Source organism: Crassostrea angulata, chromosome 7 (assembly GCF_025612915.1).
Source record: "Crassostrea angulata isolate pt1a10 chromosome 7, ASM2561291v2, whole genome shotgun sequence".
Classification (NCBI taxonomy): domain Eukaryota; kingdom Metazoa; phylum Mollusca; class Bivalvia; order Ostreida; family Ostreidae; genus Magallana; species Magallana angulata.
This window is the reverse complement of record NC_069117.1, coordinates 42,409,570-42,426,266: the sequence shown is the minus strand read 5'-3', so window position 1 is coordinate 42,426,266 and position 16,697 is coordinate 42,409,570. Positions and strand designations below refer to the sequence as shown.

The following is a 16,697-nucleotide window of genomic DNA, read 5'->3' as shown; positions in this document are numbered from 1 at the left end:
AAAATTTCTACTAACTTAATTGGTCAACCCCCATTATTCTACAAAAAATCATATTTTGACTGAATAAGATCAGGATGAAATGTTGAGAGAGTTCCGACTGGGTTTTATAAATTACAATTGGTGCTGCATGGTACTTCATACAATAAGTGTTAGCTAGAGATTAGATGAATATATTAATTACTAAAAAAAGGATGATATTACATAATATTCATAATTTTTTCCCATTTTCAGACTTTAAAAACCTTAATACTTATAGTAAGCTTCATAAGAATATGTAAATATAATGTATATATTTTTAGCGTGTGTAAATGTACCATTGTAACTGCAGAAAATCAACAAACATGGTATTTATGCCCATGCTTTTTCTAATTTTTCATTCCTCTTGGTTTCGTTTTAAGTGTGTCATTGTAAAAAGTGCATCATACATGCATGTAATTGCTACGCATGCTTTATAGAGAACTCTGGATTTCCTAACTGAACGAATGCTCGTAAACAGGGTTTGTTTTATCAGGGGTGAGTAAACAAATGTGGTAAATTACGTTCTTTTCTCGGTTAAGTTGAGGTTTTTGTGTGTTAAGAACTGAAAGTGTCGATCATCATTTCCTACTTCCAATCTCTGTTTAGTGTCATCATTTCATGACCTTTTTCTGATTTCCGATGCATGTATTGCCCAATAGTACCATTTTCTCCTTGTTTGGCCTTTAGTACTTCAGAAAGGCGTCACTGTTCTTCTCGGTGTGAACCACTTAAGTGTTAAGCGAGTTTCAGTGCACATTATTGATACATATTTTCCATGTGATTGCCGCTTAGCTCATCATCATCGTGCACTATCTGTTAATTCCTGTTTGTCTCTGCTCGCATATAAATTCTCTTCCTCTCGGTGTGTCGTAACATATTTTGTAAAGGATGACAGCATGAAGGGAGCCATCATTGTTTTGATATACTCCTAATTTTTGGGGTGACTTTAATAGAGGAACAAAAGACATTATATTTTTGAACTGTTCTAAAGAAGCCATGCCAAATTCCTCCTTTAAGAGTGTAGTAAGGTATGTATTGATATACAACGAAATGTATGTGTTGATAAACATTTTTTTTTTCAAGGAAAACTTTATTTTCTAGTCATATCTTTTAAATTCAGTTGCTCAGAATGCTCATTGCAGAGAAATTGAGATTTTCTCCTAATTTTAAAATTGTCTGTGATATTTTATTGGTATTTTGCCCATTTTAATTTAATTATTATTGCTTCCCTTTCCAATTTAAACTTTTCAAATGGCCATATTCAAACAGTTTAGAGAAAAATAACAAGATGTTTTGATATACATTACAGTCAATGTATACAACTACTCGATTGACTCCGATAGATGTAAAAATACCTGTATTTTCCCATAGTTTGGTAGTCTAAGCTCTGTGTATTTCTGTGGTCACTAAGTGAACCTAACCAGTTTGTATCAACAACTTTTCTAGTTCTGTTTAGAAAGTTAATTGAAAGCTTAACATGTGTTATTTTAGGGATACCTGGAAGTGTTAATTTGTTAGAATGCCCCAATGGTCATTAATTACATTGCTGAAATACTGCCCTAAGAAATGACACAATGAAAGAACTGACATATTGTACAATGGGGGCTACATAATTCTGCAGCACACTATTATAAACGGCAGCCTTATTTATTGACAAAGTTTAAAAGGTGTCAAGGCCATTACAGCTGGGCCGAGCTTGTCAGGTGTAGTTAGTGAATGAGTGGTCAGATGGAAGGTAAAGCGCCAGGTAGCTGGAGGTATAGAGGAAGGGCAGGTGTGCTCAGGTGTTAATAGGTTGATCAGTCATTTTTCTATAATCATGACCAACCGTCGTAAGAGCTTAGCAGAAAAAATGGACACTCTAGTGAGGAAAAGGAAAAACAAGTAAGAAAATTTGAGATTTGATGGCAGTTATTGTTCATTATTTACAATTTTTTATTGTGAAGGGTTACTAGCTTTTGAATTGACAGTGGGTTCTGATTGGATGAGGCTGTGTATCACACTATGCAATGTCAGACAGGTGGTTGGGAGGGGGAAGGGGAGGGTTCAGTTTTCTTTCTCTGTCATCTCATACTTTTTTTTCTCCCAAGTTCTTTGGCGGAAGCTCCATTTCAGACAGATGTTCCCTCTTCTGCCTGTATATAAATACAGATTCCCTCTGACATAATGATGCAACTTATTGCTTCCACCTTACTCGCAAGAAAAGAAAGTAAAAAAAAGAGATACTTCTGCATTTACTATCATAAAAAAATGTTCTGATCTCAGCAAAGTCTGCATCTTGTAATGTAGCCACAATTAGGATGGGGCTGGCACCTTGGAAGAGATGATTTACTCTATTGAAGGGCAGGTGTAAACACACATCCACTGTGTTTATTTCTGGACAGGATGCTTAGTCTCTCTCTCTCTCTCATTGTGGGATGTAGCTATATAGTCATTATTATTCCTCAAAGGCAAGGCAGGCAACATCCCAAGAAAGCCATTGAACTTAAGAATAGGATGCCTTCATTTTTTTTTCCAGACAGTGAAAATGTGTAACATTGTGTGATTTTCTTTTCTCACTGCTGGCAGTGAATCTTTGGAGATTTTTAAGGACAAAATAATGTGGAGGTAGGGATAATTACAATTGTTCTTGAAGCATGCTTTTTTTTTCAAGCTTAACATTTCATTTATTTGTGAGAAAGTAGGTTTCTACTTAGAAAGTGCCCTTTACAAACTTTTTATCAGGTACTTGTGCTTGAATTGTTTAGTACATATAATCATGTGTTTATACATACACAGAGTACATCAAAGCAGTGAGTGGTCCTATAGATTGAGAGATGCTTTTCTAATTAGGTCATCGTGTCAGCCCGGTACACAGGAGATTTAAAAATGAATTGATCACACAAAAAAATAAATGACTAATAACACAGAAAATGCGATTAAAGTTACATCGATCTATTAAGCCTTTAAATACCTATGTCAATTTTAACTTATTTTATGGAAAAAGAGTGAAAACAAATCAAGACTTTAATTATCTTTCTCATTAATCTAAAAAAATATTGAAACAGCTTTAAGTAAATGAATACATATTTCAGGAGTAATTTTATTGATTTGCTACATTGTTTACTTAATTTGTTGTCATCTTAGTCATGCTGTATTGAGTTCATATGTCAAACTTTGTCTGTAAGGTATATTTGAGCCGTGAAATCGTGGTCTTTCTGGCGGGGCTCTTCTTCACGGTCCAGTAAACACAGTACTAGCGATGCACCAGGGGGCCAAACTTTCTATAATGGCGGTTACATATTTTCTTTATTTTGTGTATTAAATACTTCATGGTGGTCCTACAGGATTAGAGTATTATAATGTACATAAGCAGATTAGGTTGTCATTCAGTGGTGTGGAGTGAATTGTCCATCTTACATAACCAAAGGACCTTAATTCAGGATGCAGTTTGTTGAATAAATATAGAGCAGTCAGCTTCCGAAGGAAAACTTTGACCACTATATGTTGATTGTTGACTTGCTTTGACAGTTGATTACAACAATGTTTGGAAATTATTATACCAGTATTTATGTACAATGAATGTTTGTAATTCTCTTGCCTACACAGAGTTTCTTAAACGGTAAGAGCTATTTTCATTTTTAAAGCAATTTTTCACTCTTTTTTCATCATTAGGTTTTTAGCAGATAAATTTGCAATTTGATACAAAATGATTTCTCTAAGATCCATCAGCTGTTATATGGTAATTACAGGAATTTCCTAATTGTTTTTTGCACTTATGTTGATAATTTTTGAAGAAGTTTTTTGAAAAACTAGATGTTTCACATGTTGATTAATATCCATGGCCATGATTGTCTCACTCAGTGAATAATGTGAGAAAATGTGCCCCGAGTAATGACAAAACCTGACTTCCATTAATAAGCGTACCTAAGTCTTAGTGGATTCTTTTCTTTGTGAACATGTCATGAATCTGCCATATTCTTGGCCTGGCTACGATATTTTATGCCAAAAACATAAAAGCTCTGAATGACAGAGTGTGCAATGACTAGAAAATACAAGGTTTTGAGGGAGAAGAGCAGATGTGTGTTGCAAGATCATATAGTTTACTTCGGATCTTGTGTGTAGAACCATTCTGTTTCCCCTTCATTTTGTGTGTCATAATGATGATGGATTTTTAATTCAGTCTTTAATGGTTTTCCTGTTTGTGGACAGTTACGGTTTTCATGTACAGTAACTCTCAGTATAATACATCTTAATTGGTTTATGAATTTATCAAAATTTATCTGTAGTCATATGGTGCGGTGTCTAATATATGAGACACTTTGTATGAAGGACATACTGCTGTGTAAATTTATCTAAGATATGACATTGAGATCAGGTTTCGGATTTTAAACTATCGAGATTTGTTTCGTTTCTTCGAGGTGTTCGTATGGAATTTGAGCTGAGAGGAGATACATATTGAGAGCTCTACACCACGATTGTGATTTGTGTGTTCCGCATTTTTTTATATTTTGTCCTGTGAATAATGGATGTGTTATCCGTACTGTCTGGTCACTGATCCCAATAACGTAGGCCAAAAATAAAAGAGATCAAACTGACTCATCTAGTCCTGTCTTCTATCACTAGTTCGTGCTTAGTGTAGATTGGACGTTCCATCGCAGTCCAGACCGATTTGTGAAATATTCTCCAAGCGAATCTCGTAACTGCTTTCATGGCTTTAGGGAACTTTTGTCTGTCTGATTCACAATGGGAGAGTCTATGGCGTATAATGTAAGCTGGATTTCTGCCATGCTGAACACTGATTTCTAAGTCATTCTTTTACTCTTAATTCACACATGATTTTTTTTGTGTTAGTGTGAGCGTATTTACATGGAAGTGAAGTGTGTGTCGTAGTGTTCCTAGTACATGTATTAGCATTCAGTTGAGATAGCTCTCGTTGGTACATTTTTAATTGAGGAAGATCATAGTCTCCTGCACTCTTTTTCCTGTGATTTGAATGATTTTCAGTTTCATTCTGGCCATGATTATTATGTATGGTTAAAAGGTCGGGATACATAACTTTATTTGAAATCTCGTTGAAAGTGCTCGGATATTTCCTCCTGCCCTGATGATCCAATGTTTATTATTTCGCACCAGTTCTAGTCTTGTATTGTGTTACATCAAGTGTCTTAATCAGAGGAAAGGATGGATTGAATTTATTGCCAGATGAAAAAAAAAGTTTTTTTTTTATCTGTATCAGTGGGAAAAGCTAGATAAGTCTGCCGCCAGCATCATAAAAACAAGGGGGATTAACGGCCTGGGAAAAGATGGACCTTGTTAGGTGGAATTGAATGAAAGCAAGCCTCTTGTTCACAGTGTCACTAGCTCAGTGTTCACCTTTCCCCGTTATTAAATATTGATGGTAATTAGCTGTATTCTCCGGCACACCTACACCGTACCTACTAATATGCAAAGTCACATGGGTAAACAGTTGTGCTAATGACTCCGTTCAATCGTTAGTTGAAAAATCTCTTGATCTTATTGGCTACATGCAGTTAGAGCTCGAAAAAAATCTAAAGAAACTGAAAACAAAAAAAAAGACAATGATGTGGAACATGCAACATAGTTATTGATTTTGCATGCTGGGGAAAACCGCTAGTGAATGAGTTTTCTGATGGTTACAAGGATCTTGCATGAATATTCTTGGAGAGAACAACTGTGGATTACTGTGTAAACATCCATGTTCAAACATTGGAATCAGATTTTCCCATATTGCCTGTGTTTTTGTTATTGATTTTTGCCGAAGTTAATCTTAATTGACTATATGATAACAGAAGGCCAGAGTCAAGCATGGCCATTTTTCAGCGATTTTTGAGTGTTCCCGCAAATAGCAGCCCCAATCCCGACTCTTGGCGGGAGCGAAACAGCGAGAACTGGAGGGAGAGGGTGGACATTATTTTTGACGTGCTTGTATATCCTTTCAGGAACATCATTAATTCGCGGATTCGTTCCTCGAGATCCCATGAATCTCTGCTGACCAGTTCAGTGACCATGCATTCTATCGACCTGACTTCCCAGGACATAGATGTGAAGCCCCTACACAACAGTGTTCTGGGCAAGGAGCACTGTTTCCAAGTGGCCACCAGTCATGGAAGCAAATATATTTCCTGTCGGACATCCGAGGAAAGACAGAAATGGCTTGGAAGGTAAGAGAATTTTTATTTTGCATGTTGTATATTGATGATGGGGGGGGGGGGGGGGTGACACATTGTCTCAAATTATATGATATGGTGTAGGTTTGAACTATGCCAATATTGGATAAAGGGAATATGATAGGGTTGTGCGGGAAAGGAATTTGAATTAATCTGATAAAAAATATTTCAAAGGTGACACCTAATTGGCATCGTGCAGTTTTCATGGCGATCGCTATTTTTGATAAAGGTCACCTTGTGGGATGTAGGTAACCTTACTCGTGTACAGCGTATATTATTGCTCATGGTGCGAAATTCAAGACCCTTTCAAGGTCATAATTACATACACTCAAATGATTCACTCTAGTAAAATCATTTCATGCTTTTATTGACATTTTAACCATATATACCACTTGTAGCCATAAAAATCCATTCCTCCTTATCAATGTTTTAGAAATCAATTAATCCCATTACTGGAACTTACAAACAAGAATGAAAATGTTTCCCATTTCCATTAGCGAGTTTACAACCTTTAATGGATTAAGCTAGCCCGGCTGTCAAGTGGAACCTACTGACACTATTATTATGATAATGTTGGAAGTTCAATTAATTCATATCGCGCAATAGCACTCCTGTCATTAATCAGTTCCTTCAGAACATTTAGGACACCTCAAAAACATCCTTTGATTCATTCACGGCAATTATATAAAAAGCCTCCTCCGTGTTTCATTTGGAGTTTGGACAGTATCCGTGTGTCTTAAAGTTGAATCAAATGTACAACTTTTGACCGAGTGGTAGCTATATGCTTTCATTTGATGGAGTAAAATTATGATGGTGTTTTACAGTTTGAGAAAAACAGTTCAGCCAAATCAAGAGAATATGCGGAGGACGGACAATTCACTAAAGCTGTGGATTAAGGAGGCCAAAAATGTACCATGTAAAAAACGGTAAGTTCACGTATTTTTCATTTACACAGTGTCACAAAGTCATTCTAATGGCTGACCCCAAATGTTCGTTGTATAAAGCAGGAAATGTTTTTTTGATGTATTCATTTTGTTAATATGTACCGGTGGAAGATTGATACCTGATATGTTAATATGAACTCCTAAAGAGATAATTTAAAGCCGAATTTAAGATTGTAATAAGATGATGGAGATGAAAATGGATATGAACAGGCAACATTTAAGGGGGAAAAAGGAAACGCGTTGATCTATGATTATGCTGTGTGGAGGAAGACTTTGAAGGGGAAAAAAAAGATGGTGATACCAAAATAAAACTATTGGATTAATGAGTTTGTGAGGCACCTGGTACAATTTCCTCTCAGAAAGTTGAGCCGTCAAAGATTATGGAGGATATATGTATTTAACGGCTTAAAAACCTTCCTATGGCTTTGTTGATGTTGAGACACAGAAACCTTTTAAAATTTATCATAACAATTACGCCCTCTCTCGCAATTTAGCTATAGAGGTTAGGGCTTACTGCGGGGCATTTTGAGATGACAACCAGAGCTCAGAAATCATGACTCGTTTGATCTGTTAGGGTCTAACTGTTATCTTGTCCTAAAATATCTGGCAGAAACAATAGGTATTTAAAGGGAGAGAGAGAGAAAAAAAGTCATGTACGGAGAGTGAGTCACTCGATCGGTCTATAGAGGAAGTGGGTTCACCTGAGCATGTATTTTATCTAACATTGTTTACGTTAATTATTCATCAACAACAGTCATACTGTGCTACGGAGGGCTTAGCTGGTTCAGTAAGAGAGGGATGTTTCTAACATGTTTACCGTCAGTGTAGACAGGAAACCCAAAGAAGCTGATGGTACTTGAAAAAACCCGTTGACCTATTGAAACATATATATGATGTATGGCAGACCATTATAAAACTGATATAAAGGGCAATCAAAGATTTGAAAGGGCAAGAGAGAGAGAGAGAGAGAGAGAGAGAGAGAGAGAGATTGGCTTTGGACTGAGTTTTTAAATGTACCTAGATTTCTTGTGTTGAGAAGAGGGGAAACATAACATTTAGATAACAGAACTGAGAACAAAATCAAAGGTGTTGTTACAGATTACAAGCCAGTATAATTTATCCACATCTTCAAATTAAGAATACATAACTTGATTAAATGGCTTATATTATGCACTACATTACTCCTTAATTAAAACATGCTTTGTAATACACCATCAAAATGCTCACATGATTTTTCACCATGCTTTCAGTTGAATTTTTGTTTTCTTTAATTCTGCAGATATTATTGTGAGATATGCCTTGATCAGACTCTATATGCACGCACATCCAGCAAGACAAAGTCAGACATGCTGTTCTGGGGTGAACATTTTGAATTCAAGTAAGGGAATATTGCAGACACTTTACTTCGTCATGAAATATTTTGCCGTCACCTGAGCAAATGCTTATTATTGGCAGCCATAAATTCAAATTGTGTTAGAAAAAAAAATTAATGAAAATTTTTCTTTGTCAGTAATTTGGACCCAGTGCAAATAGTGACTGTAAATTTATACAGAGAGGCAGACCTAAAGAAGAAGAAAAAGGACAAAAATACTAAAATAGGTATGATAAAGCAGCCTAGCTATAACAGGGCCAGAGGAGATATCTGTTGTCAGAATACAGATCTCTCTGATTAATCATCTAGGGTTATCTGGTACAAAAAAAACACTGGCAGGTGAAATTGACAAGAAAATGATAGTGTTCATGTTGTTTTGAATTATATAGTCACAAGTTCAAAAGATTTAATAAAATCAAATATCAGTTTATTTAAAAACTGCTTGATATAAATTTTGAAAGAGATGGGGGGGGGGGGATGAAATGTATAGTTTCATATGTAAGAATGAATCGAGTCGTGTTATCAGGGTATCTTAAGGAAAATTATTTTCTGAATTATTGCAGGATATATTAATATACCCGTAGAAGAAATAAATGGCCGACAGTTTGTTGAGAAGTGGTTCACTGCAAGTTCTGGAACTGTCGGCAAAACAGGAAAGGAGAGCAAGGGTGATCTTCCATTAGTCCGCCTCAGATTGCGATATCAGACAGTTCACATACTCCCGAAAGATTTATACCAAGATTTCACACAGGTACAGACAGGGCTGGTTGTCATTTGGTGTATGTATATTATCAAAGCATTATCCTTACGTACTACAATTCAGCCAGAGGCATAGATATATGTTGATGTCAATTACATGTATTTTGCCAATTTGCAAGAAAAAAAACAGCTGTCAAAGTATTATTACAGCCAAGTTAAGCAGATTACAAAAGATAATCTTTATTGTTTCATTAATTTTCCAGTAAAAACATTATGAAGTTGTAAACGTTTCATAAAAAAATGTGAAAATTTTGTTAAATGTAGTATCTGACGACGGACTACTATACGCTGTGCGAGGTCATGGAGAGTCTTGTGAGTGTACGCGACAAGGAGGACATTGCCTCCACGCTAGTCCACATCATGCAGAAGCTTGACAAAGCCAAGGAGTTCCTGACTGAAGTAATCATTGGAGAGGTGCTTAAACAAGGTATGCCGTGCCAGACTCCATTCTGTCGGGTAAATTATGGCAGCTTTACTCTCCCTGCCACTCTAAAACTGAACAACTGAAACATGGAAAGTTGTTTGTTCTTGGAAATACATATTGTAGTTGCTGAAGCTTCAAACAAAAGCCTGCACCGTGAGTTGGTGCTAATCTCTTTGGAGCCATAATTTGTCTGTAATTTGCAACGGCATCTCTAGATCTTTCTAAAATTGGAAACAATACACAAATACACTTTACAAATAAAGGATGGTCACCACGAAATACATACACATACATTACTATAAAGAGATAATGTTTGAAGAAAAATGATGTAAATGGAGGATAAGCTGCCGCTAGTTCTATAACAAAGTTGTTATTTCATTCTGAGGACGCTAACAAGGTTATAATGTGTCTATTGACAGATAATCAGCATTTAACATTCAGAGGGAACAGTATTGGTACCAAGGCAATGGAAGCCTATATGAAATTAGTGGGAGAAAAGGTTGGTATTCAAAGTCAAAAAAAAAAAATGCATATGTGTGAAAAAGCTGTGGGAAGAAAATTTCAATTAAGCCTTTTGTATACTGTAGTTCAATCTAATTACAAAACTTTGCCCCTTATCAGTACATATATTTTTAAATTAAAAAGAAAAGTACCTGTAAAGTCGATGTTAAGACACACAGTCTATTAATATTTGCTGGAAAAAATCATGACAGGTTTTACTTTGTGTAATTTATTTGTGCTCACAATGGTTATACTGGGGACACTTGACTGAGATTAAAGTACAATATTATGGTTTATTTATAGTATTTGAGAGATACTCTGGGGGACTTTGTCCTCACCATGGTTAATACTGAGGATGACTGTGAGGTGGACCCAGGGAAACTGACCAACCCCGCCAACATTGACAATCATCAACAGCTTTTGGACATGTACTGTAATATGGTGTGGACCAAAATCATTAGCTCTTCTTGCTACTTTCCGAGGTTTGCATCTATTATTATTTTAAAAATGGAAATTACAGAGATTTCATTGCATGCTAAAATGTATATTCTTTAATAGGATGACAATATTCTCTTTGTATCACACTTGCAAATAATTAAGTTCTTTGATTATTTCAGTGAGTTGCGAGAAGTTTTTGCCAGCTTCCGATCAAGGTGCGACAACAATGGAAAAACAGAATGTGGAGATACGTTGATCTGCGGCTCCATATTCCTACGGTTTCTCTGCCCTGCCATCTTATCACCTAGTCTCTTTAATCTCATCCAAGGTATGTTGCTCCCTTCTCTGTTTCTTAAGTTTTAAAGGAGCCATGGTTTTTAAAAATCTAATGTTCAGGGTGCAAAATGCTTGAAATAAACTGCATTGGAATAAAATGGCTGCAAATGTCAGAAGAAATTTTTTTTTGTGTAGAGAAAGTGAAGATTTTTTATGATGTCAGAAAGAAAAAAACCTGTGTATTATATATAAATATTTGATTTTTCTCTAGAATTCCCTCCAGAAAAAGCTGCCAGAAATTTGACCCTCATTGCCAAAACCATCCAGACTCTTGCCAACAGTACCAAGTGAGTGCTTCCAGCCTTTCTGTCAAAACATTAAAAAAAACAAGAAGACGTATTGGATCTCTCCTTTGTATAAATTTCTAATAAATCATTTTTTCACTTTTGTTTATGTTCGGCAGATTTGGTGGGAAAGAAGAGTACATGGAGTTCATGAATGATTTCATTGAGAAGCATGACGGGAGTATGAAAGATTTCTTGGATCAAATCTCGGTTAGTTTTCCCAATTAAAAAAATGTCCTTTGTCTCTATGTCTTTAATGTTGAATTTTATATTTTCAATAAAATCTGTATTCTTTAATTTTTTAATCACAGATGTGAGAAATATTTTATATATAGTAGCTGCCTTAATGTAGGCCTTTCCCAGGTTGTTTTTTAGCAAAAAACATTAGTTATTAAAATAAAATTATTATAGCAGCGAATATTATAGTTACGTATCATAACATTAATAACATGTAAATTGTTTACTGTAGGGTGACAGCAATGGTAACCATCTATTGGACTACGATGGTTATATAGATCTGGGCAAGGAGCTCTCTCTTCTTCATATTCTGCTCACAGAAAACTTGGAGAAGGCCAATCAAGTAAGACAGTGACCAAATTAACTTCTATTTCTCTTCAGTAGAGTCAATATGTAAAGCTCGATCCCTCAGATAAACTTTATCCTTTCATCAGTCAAATAAGTTATTTTTGTTTACTTTAAGGATGCCATAAAATTTATCATTATGATCAATCAAAATATGTTGTGATTTTTGTTTTTTTTAAGGATGCGAAGATGAAACTTGGTCAATTACCCAGCATTCTTAGTAAGATCACCTCATCCATAGATGATCCTGAAGTCGGTAAAAGTGTTAAAGTGCCAAACAAGAGGAAATCTCAGATATATGACAATGTCAGTGGAAGCATTCAGACTGGATCCTCCCCCACAGAAATTGTGCGCAACATGTTGCGTCAGTTCGGTGAAGATGAGAACATCCCCGTCCTGGGAGCGCGACATTCGCGTCAGGGGAGTCACTTCAGCAGCGGGCAGAGCACGATGAGTGATTATAATGACAATGACGACGAGTATGTGATAATCAAGCGTGTGCACGGTCACACGGACAATGTGTCCAACGTCTCGGCCAACTCCCAGACGATCACCAGTCATCACAGTGTAAATCAGAAATGGAACGATATTGTGAACGCAGCTGAAGGGAGTTCAGGCGATTACATTGACCTCATGTCGCTCTTGAATGACGACTACCAAAACTCATCCATGGAGCTGGAGCATGATATCAACGGAAGTCAGATGTCGATTAGTCAGGTGTCCAATGTGACGTCTGGATACCAGTCGTATGGCTACAGCCAATCAAGTTCTCCCGTCGATTCGTCCAATAATGTGGAAGGAAGCACCAGACCTTCCCAATCCAACAGTCTTCAGCCACTGTCTTTCTCCAATCCCATGTACCGATACAAACACATGGCATCCTCATCCTACAGTAGTTCTAGTCAGTGTGTAACTCCCTCCCCTGGGACCCAGGGGTCGGCCAGCTCGGGGTCCCTAAGCAGTGAGGAGGATGCCAGTGTAGTCCGAAGTAGAAATCCCAAACCGTGTCGTCCAAACGTGTGTGATAAACCCTGTGATCCGTTACGGAACCTTGCACCCAAACTCTCGAGTTCCAGCAGCTCTGAATCTCTCAATGAAGTGGAGAGACACAGAATGTACTCAAATGGCAGAGACTCTTCTCACAAAAAAGAGCCTGACTTTCACAGTTCGTGTCCCTCTAATGTGTTTGACGATTTACACAACAGCAATTATGAAAATACTCAAGGATACTCATTAAGTCGTGCCCCTACTCGCCCCAGTGAACTTTCTCATACAGGAAGCATGGACTTCTCACAGTTACGGCAATATAATCGCTATGGTGATGGTTTAAGGCGGACTGCCACCGACTCCGTCATCTCAAAGTCTTGCAGTTCTAGTCAGAGTGACGGTCAAGGGTCGACGGAAGATAGTCCATCGCATCGCCGACTCTCTCCTCAAAACGCTGTTCATATGGGAATTCGTTCAGTGCAAAGAAAAATAAGTGAGCAAGAAAAAACAAAACAAGAGGTAAATCTGTCATAAGTTTTGTTATGATTCAATGTATTCACATTCAGCTTGTATCAGCAAATGGCTCTATGTTTTTTGTATTAGTTTTTCAATTTATATATTGAATGTTATGTATTTTTTAAAAAAGTTATATATTTTCTGAACATCAATAACAAAGGGCAAAATGAAACACTGTTTAAATGAGCAAAGAAGCTTGAACTTTGATATAGGCGGAAGTTACCGCACATTTCTAATTAGGATTTCACTTTTCACTATTTCCCATGGTTATTTGCATCAGCAAGGACATAAATTATCTAATTGTTCTGTGTGTTTGTTTCAGTACGAACAGGAAGTGACCTTGCTAAAACAGCAGTTGTACGAGGCCCAGCAGAGGTTACAGTTTGCGGAGGAAAAGCTGTACAAACACGAGGCCGATTCTCACGAAGTGATGGAGGATTGGCAGTTTCGATTGGAGGAGAGCGAAGAGCGAATGCGTCGACAGCAAGCAGAAAAAGACGACCAAATGAAGAATATTATCACAAGGTTGGTTAATGGTGTGCCCCATTCCGATCTCAACTAACCGAGTCCGACGGCAGTAACAGCCTGGGTGTTGGTAACTAATTTTAGTCACGTTTAGTTATTCACATTTTTTTATCCGGCAATTCCACACTCTGAATACCCCATAATTGTAATAATCTCCTCTCTCTTTATTCTTTCATGTCTTGGTGTAATTGAATCAGAGAAATTGGCATTTGTATAGAGATTTACATAGAGATTTACAAAATTCTTCATGAACAATTTTATTCATTTAGTACATCTGTATTCAAAAGTGTACATTGTAACCTACATACAAATCAGTATGTCTGTTTTCAGCGCTTTGATTAAAGGTAGAGCACAAAACATTAAAATAAAAATGGCTGTAGACAATTGACTGAAATGATTCATATAAAAGAGTTTGGAATTGTTGGGTTTTTCATATATCTCGTCATGCTTGCATGTCAGAGCGCAGCTATCCCTCCCTAACTTCCTGTTGTTTTTCCTTTCTGTGACAATATTACAGGTCTCTATTTAAATCTTCCTTCCATTACACGCACATCCCTTGTAATCTCTCATCATCATCACCACACACATCACCAAAATAAAACAGCCTATCATACTCTAGATCTGCATTTGAATTGAAACTCATAAACATCTACTGAACTGTACTTTATCAAAACTTTTGTCAGGCACTGTAAAACTTTTTTTTCATTCATTTCCATCAAGCCCTTTCAACTGTAAAATAATAATTAAGTTTGCAGTTTAAGTTATTTCTGCCTCAATTAAACAAGTTTGGTGTTAACATCATTGTTCTAATTGCATGGGAGGATATGTTTGATTTTTCCAAGATTAAGTATTCCCCAAATAGCAACTAAAAAAAGCTTGCATATTATACAATTCCTGTTTTAAGATGTGCTTTATATCAACAATGTTTATCCTTTGCATGAAAAAGCTTAAAGTTCTTGGCATGCCTTTTGTGTTTGCACGAGAGAGAAAAAAGTAAATAATGAGTCGATTTATATTAACTTGAAATATTGTATTGATTTGATAGAATTCAAAATGCTTTTTATAGGTTGATGAATGTTGAAGATGAGCTTCGCCATGACCAAGAAGAAATGCAGAGCATTGTGAAACAGAAGCAAAAGGTGATCGAAGCCCAGGAGAGGCGCATTAAAACTTTGGACAATGCAAATGCCAAACTGATGTCCGCTCTTCATCAGCTTCGAAGTGTCTCGCAGACCAATAACAATTCTATGTTGGGACCACTGCGATCAACCCTCATCTCGCCTGATGTGGCAGAGTTCAAAACGAGCTCCTGCTAAAAATTTCTGTGGCTTTAAAAAATTATGTTCAATCATGGTCGCTCCCATGTGATTACTTGTGATGTGCATTGGTGCTTTTGTGACTCGATGTGAATATTATGATTATTATTATTATTAATATGTGTTGAACAAATGGCATATAAGACAGAGAGTGTGTTGAATTGCTGTAGTTACATATAGTGCTCACTGTTTACAGGATTACAGTATTCCTGTAAATGCTGTTTACTGTAATATTCCTGTAAACATGATGATGATGAATCTAGCTGTGATGAGAAGTGAAAAAGGTTGTGTATTTTGGTGTATTTAGATATGGTCCAAGGGACATTACTCTAGTTTGTACAGAAATCCAAAAAAAATTATTTGTGCAATATATTTTGTGTGGAATATATTATTTCATGCCAGTAGATTGTATGGATGTAATTTGTATGGTACGTATAGGAAAAAATATTGTGATGTGAATTAGTGCATAAGTATTTTTTTGTATAGATTGACACAAGTCAAAAATATTGCAATTTTGTGTTTGCCAAATGAAAAAATATATGCACTTGGAACTAGTTGCTTTAAATATATAGAGGCAGGGATAATTTAATTGGTGCAATGTTAATTTTCTTTTACAGTATTATTATTCAGTGGTGTAAACAAGAAGTTTTCATCAATATTGCAAAATATTCTGTTAACTATCTCCATGAAGTCAAGATTGTAATCGGTGATTAATAATTTTTTTTCACTGCCATTCTTTAATTTAAATGTTTTTTAAAATCAGCCTTAAAAAAAATTGCCTGCAATTATATTTAGCTCTGTCCGAATATCATATGTCATTGTTGACAGCTGATACTTGTAGAGAATGTTATCACATGAATCGCAATTTCTCAAATTTGAAATATGAATTTTTTAATTTAAAAAGAAAATGTCTCTATCTTTAATGCCCAGTATGTATTTCTGACTGTGAAAGGGACAAGCATTAGGAAGACAGTCAGAAATTATATGTTCCATTTCTTTTTTCTCAGTACAACAGAGTATTTAATATTGGGAAAAAAAAATACATCGCTTAGAAAAAATATCAGATGTGGTAATACAACTGAACTCTGAAAAAGTAATAAAAGTATGAAAATTCTCTGTGCCTTTGTTATTCTGTGTAAAGAGATGAAGTTTCCTGGATATAAATTGCGTAGCTAGGGTATAATACGGAGATCTCGAAGTTTTTACTCAGTCCTGCCAAGTTTGAAATGCCGAAGTTTAACTGTATTATTGTACCGACAAGAATGTTAGCTTGTTAAAACTAGAAAAGGACTTGGATCAAACTGAAGCATATACACATATTTTCGCTATAGAACCTTTGAAATGCAACAGAGTTCTCCAACTTTGCTAAGTGTGATGTGCAACTTTGCCCATGCAACTTTGTTAATTAAGCTTGAATATCTCGAACATTTGATACCTCAAAATACTATGGATATATGCATTTGTTGACATGAGATGGAAGTCCTTAAACAACAGTTTCTTTATGAACTTATCCTCTATATCATGA

At 36.1% G+C, this 16,697-nt stretch overlaps 1 protein-coding gene across 19 annotated transcripts in view; it reads left to right on the top strand.

The window, feature by feature from the left end:
- The window catches only part of LOC128191157 (disabled homolog 2-interacting protein-like), a 61,222-nt gene extending 44,936 nt beyond the window's left edge, over positions 1-16,286 (top strand). For 15 of the 19 annotated variants that reach the window (XM_052863225.1, XM_052863228.1, XM_052863227.1 and 12 more), the window contains 16 exons: positions 300-344; positions 5,961-6,182; positions 7,013-7,114; positions 8,412-8,510; positions 8,643-8,731; positions 9,068-9,255; positions 9,528-9,690; positions 10,107-10,186; positions 10,492-10,670; positions 10,806-10,954; positions 11,174-11,249; positions 11,366-11,456; positions 11,716-11,826; positions 12,009-13,334; positions 13,654-13,856; positions 14,923-16,286. In XM_052863225.1, coding sequence (XP_052719185.1) covers positions 300-344; positions 5,961-6,182; positions 7,013-7,114; positions 8,412-8,510; positions 8,643-8,731; positions 9,068-9,255; positions 9,528-9,690; positions 10,107-10,186; positions 10,492-10,670; positions 10,806-10,954; positions 11,174-11,249; positions 11,366-11,456; positions 11,716-11,826; positions 12,009-13,334; positions 13,654-13,856; positions 14,923-15,172 — 3,373 coding nt within the window. In that variant the 3' untranslated portion in view covers positions 15,173-16,286. Of the gene's footprint in view, positions 1-299; positions 345-5,960; positions 6,183-7,012; positions 7,115-8,411; positions 8,511-8,642; positions 8,732-9,067; positions 9,256-9,527; positions 9,691-10,106; positions 10,187-10,491; positions 10,671-10,805; positions 10,955-11,173; positions 11,250-11,365; positions 11,457-11,715; positions 11,827-12,008; positions 13,335-13,653; positions 13,927-14,922 lie in introns of all 19 variants that reach the window. The other 4 variants (XM_052863226.1, XM_052863229.1, XM_052863242.1 and 1 more) reach the window with 2 other exon arrangements.
- Positions 16,287-16,697: the final 411 nt, after the last annotated feature.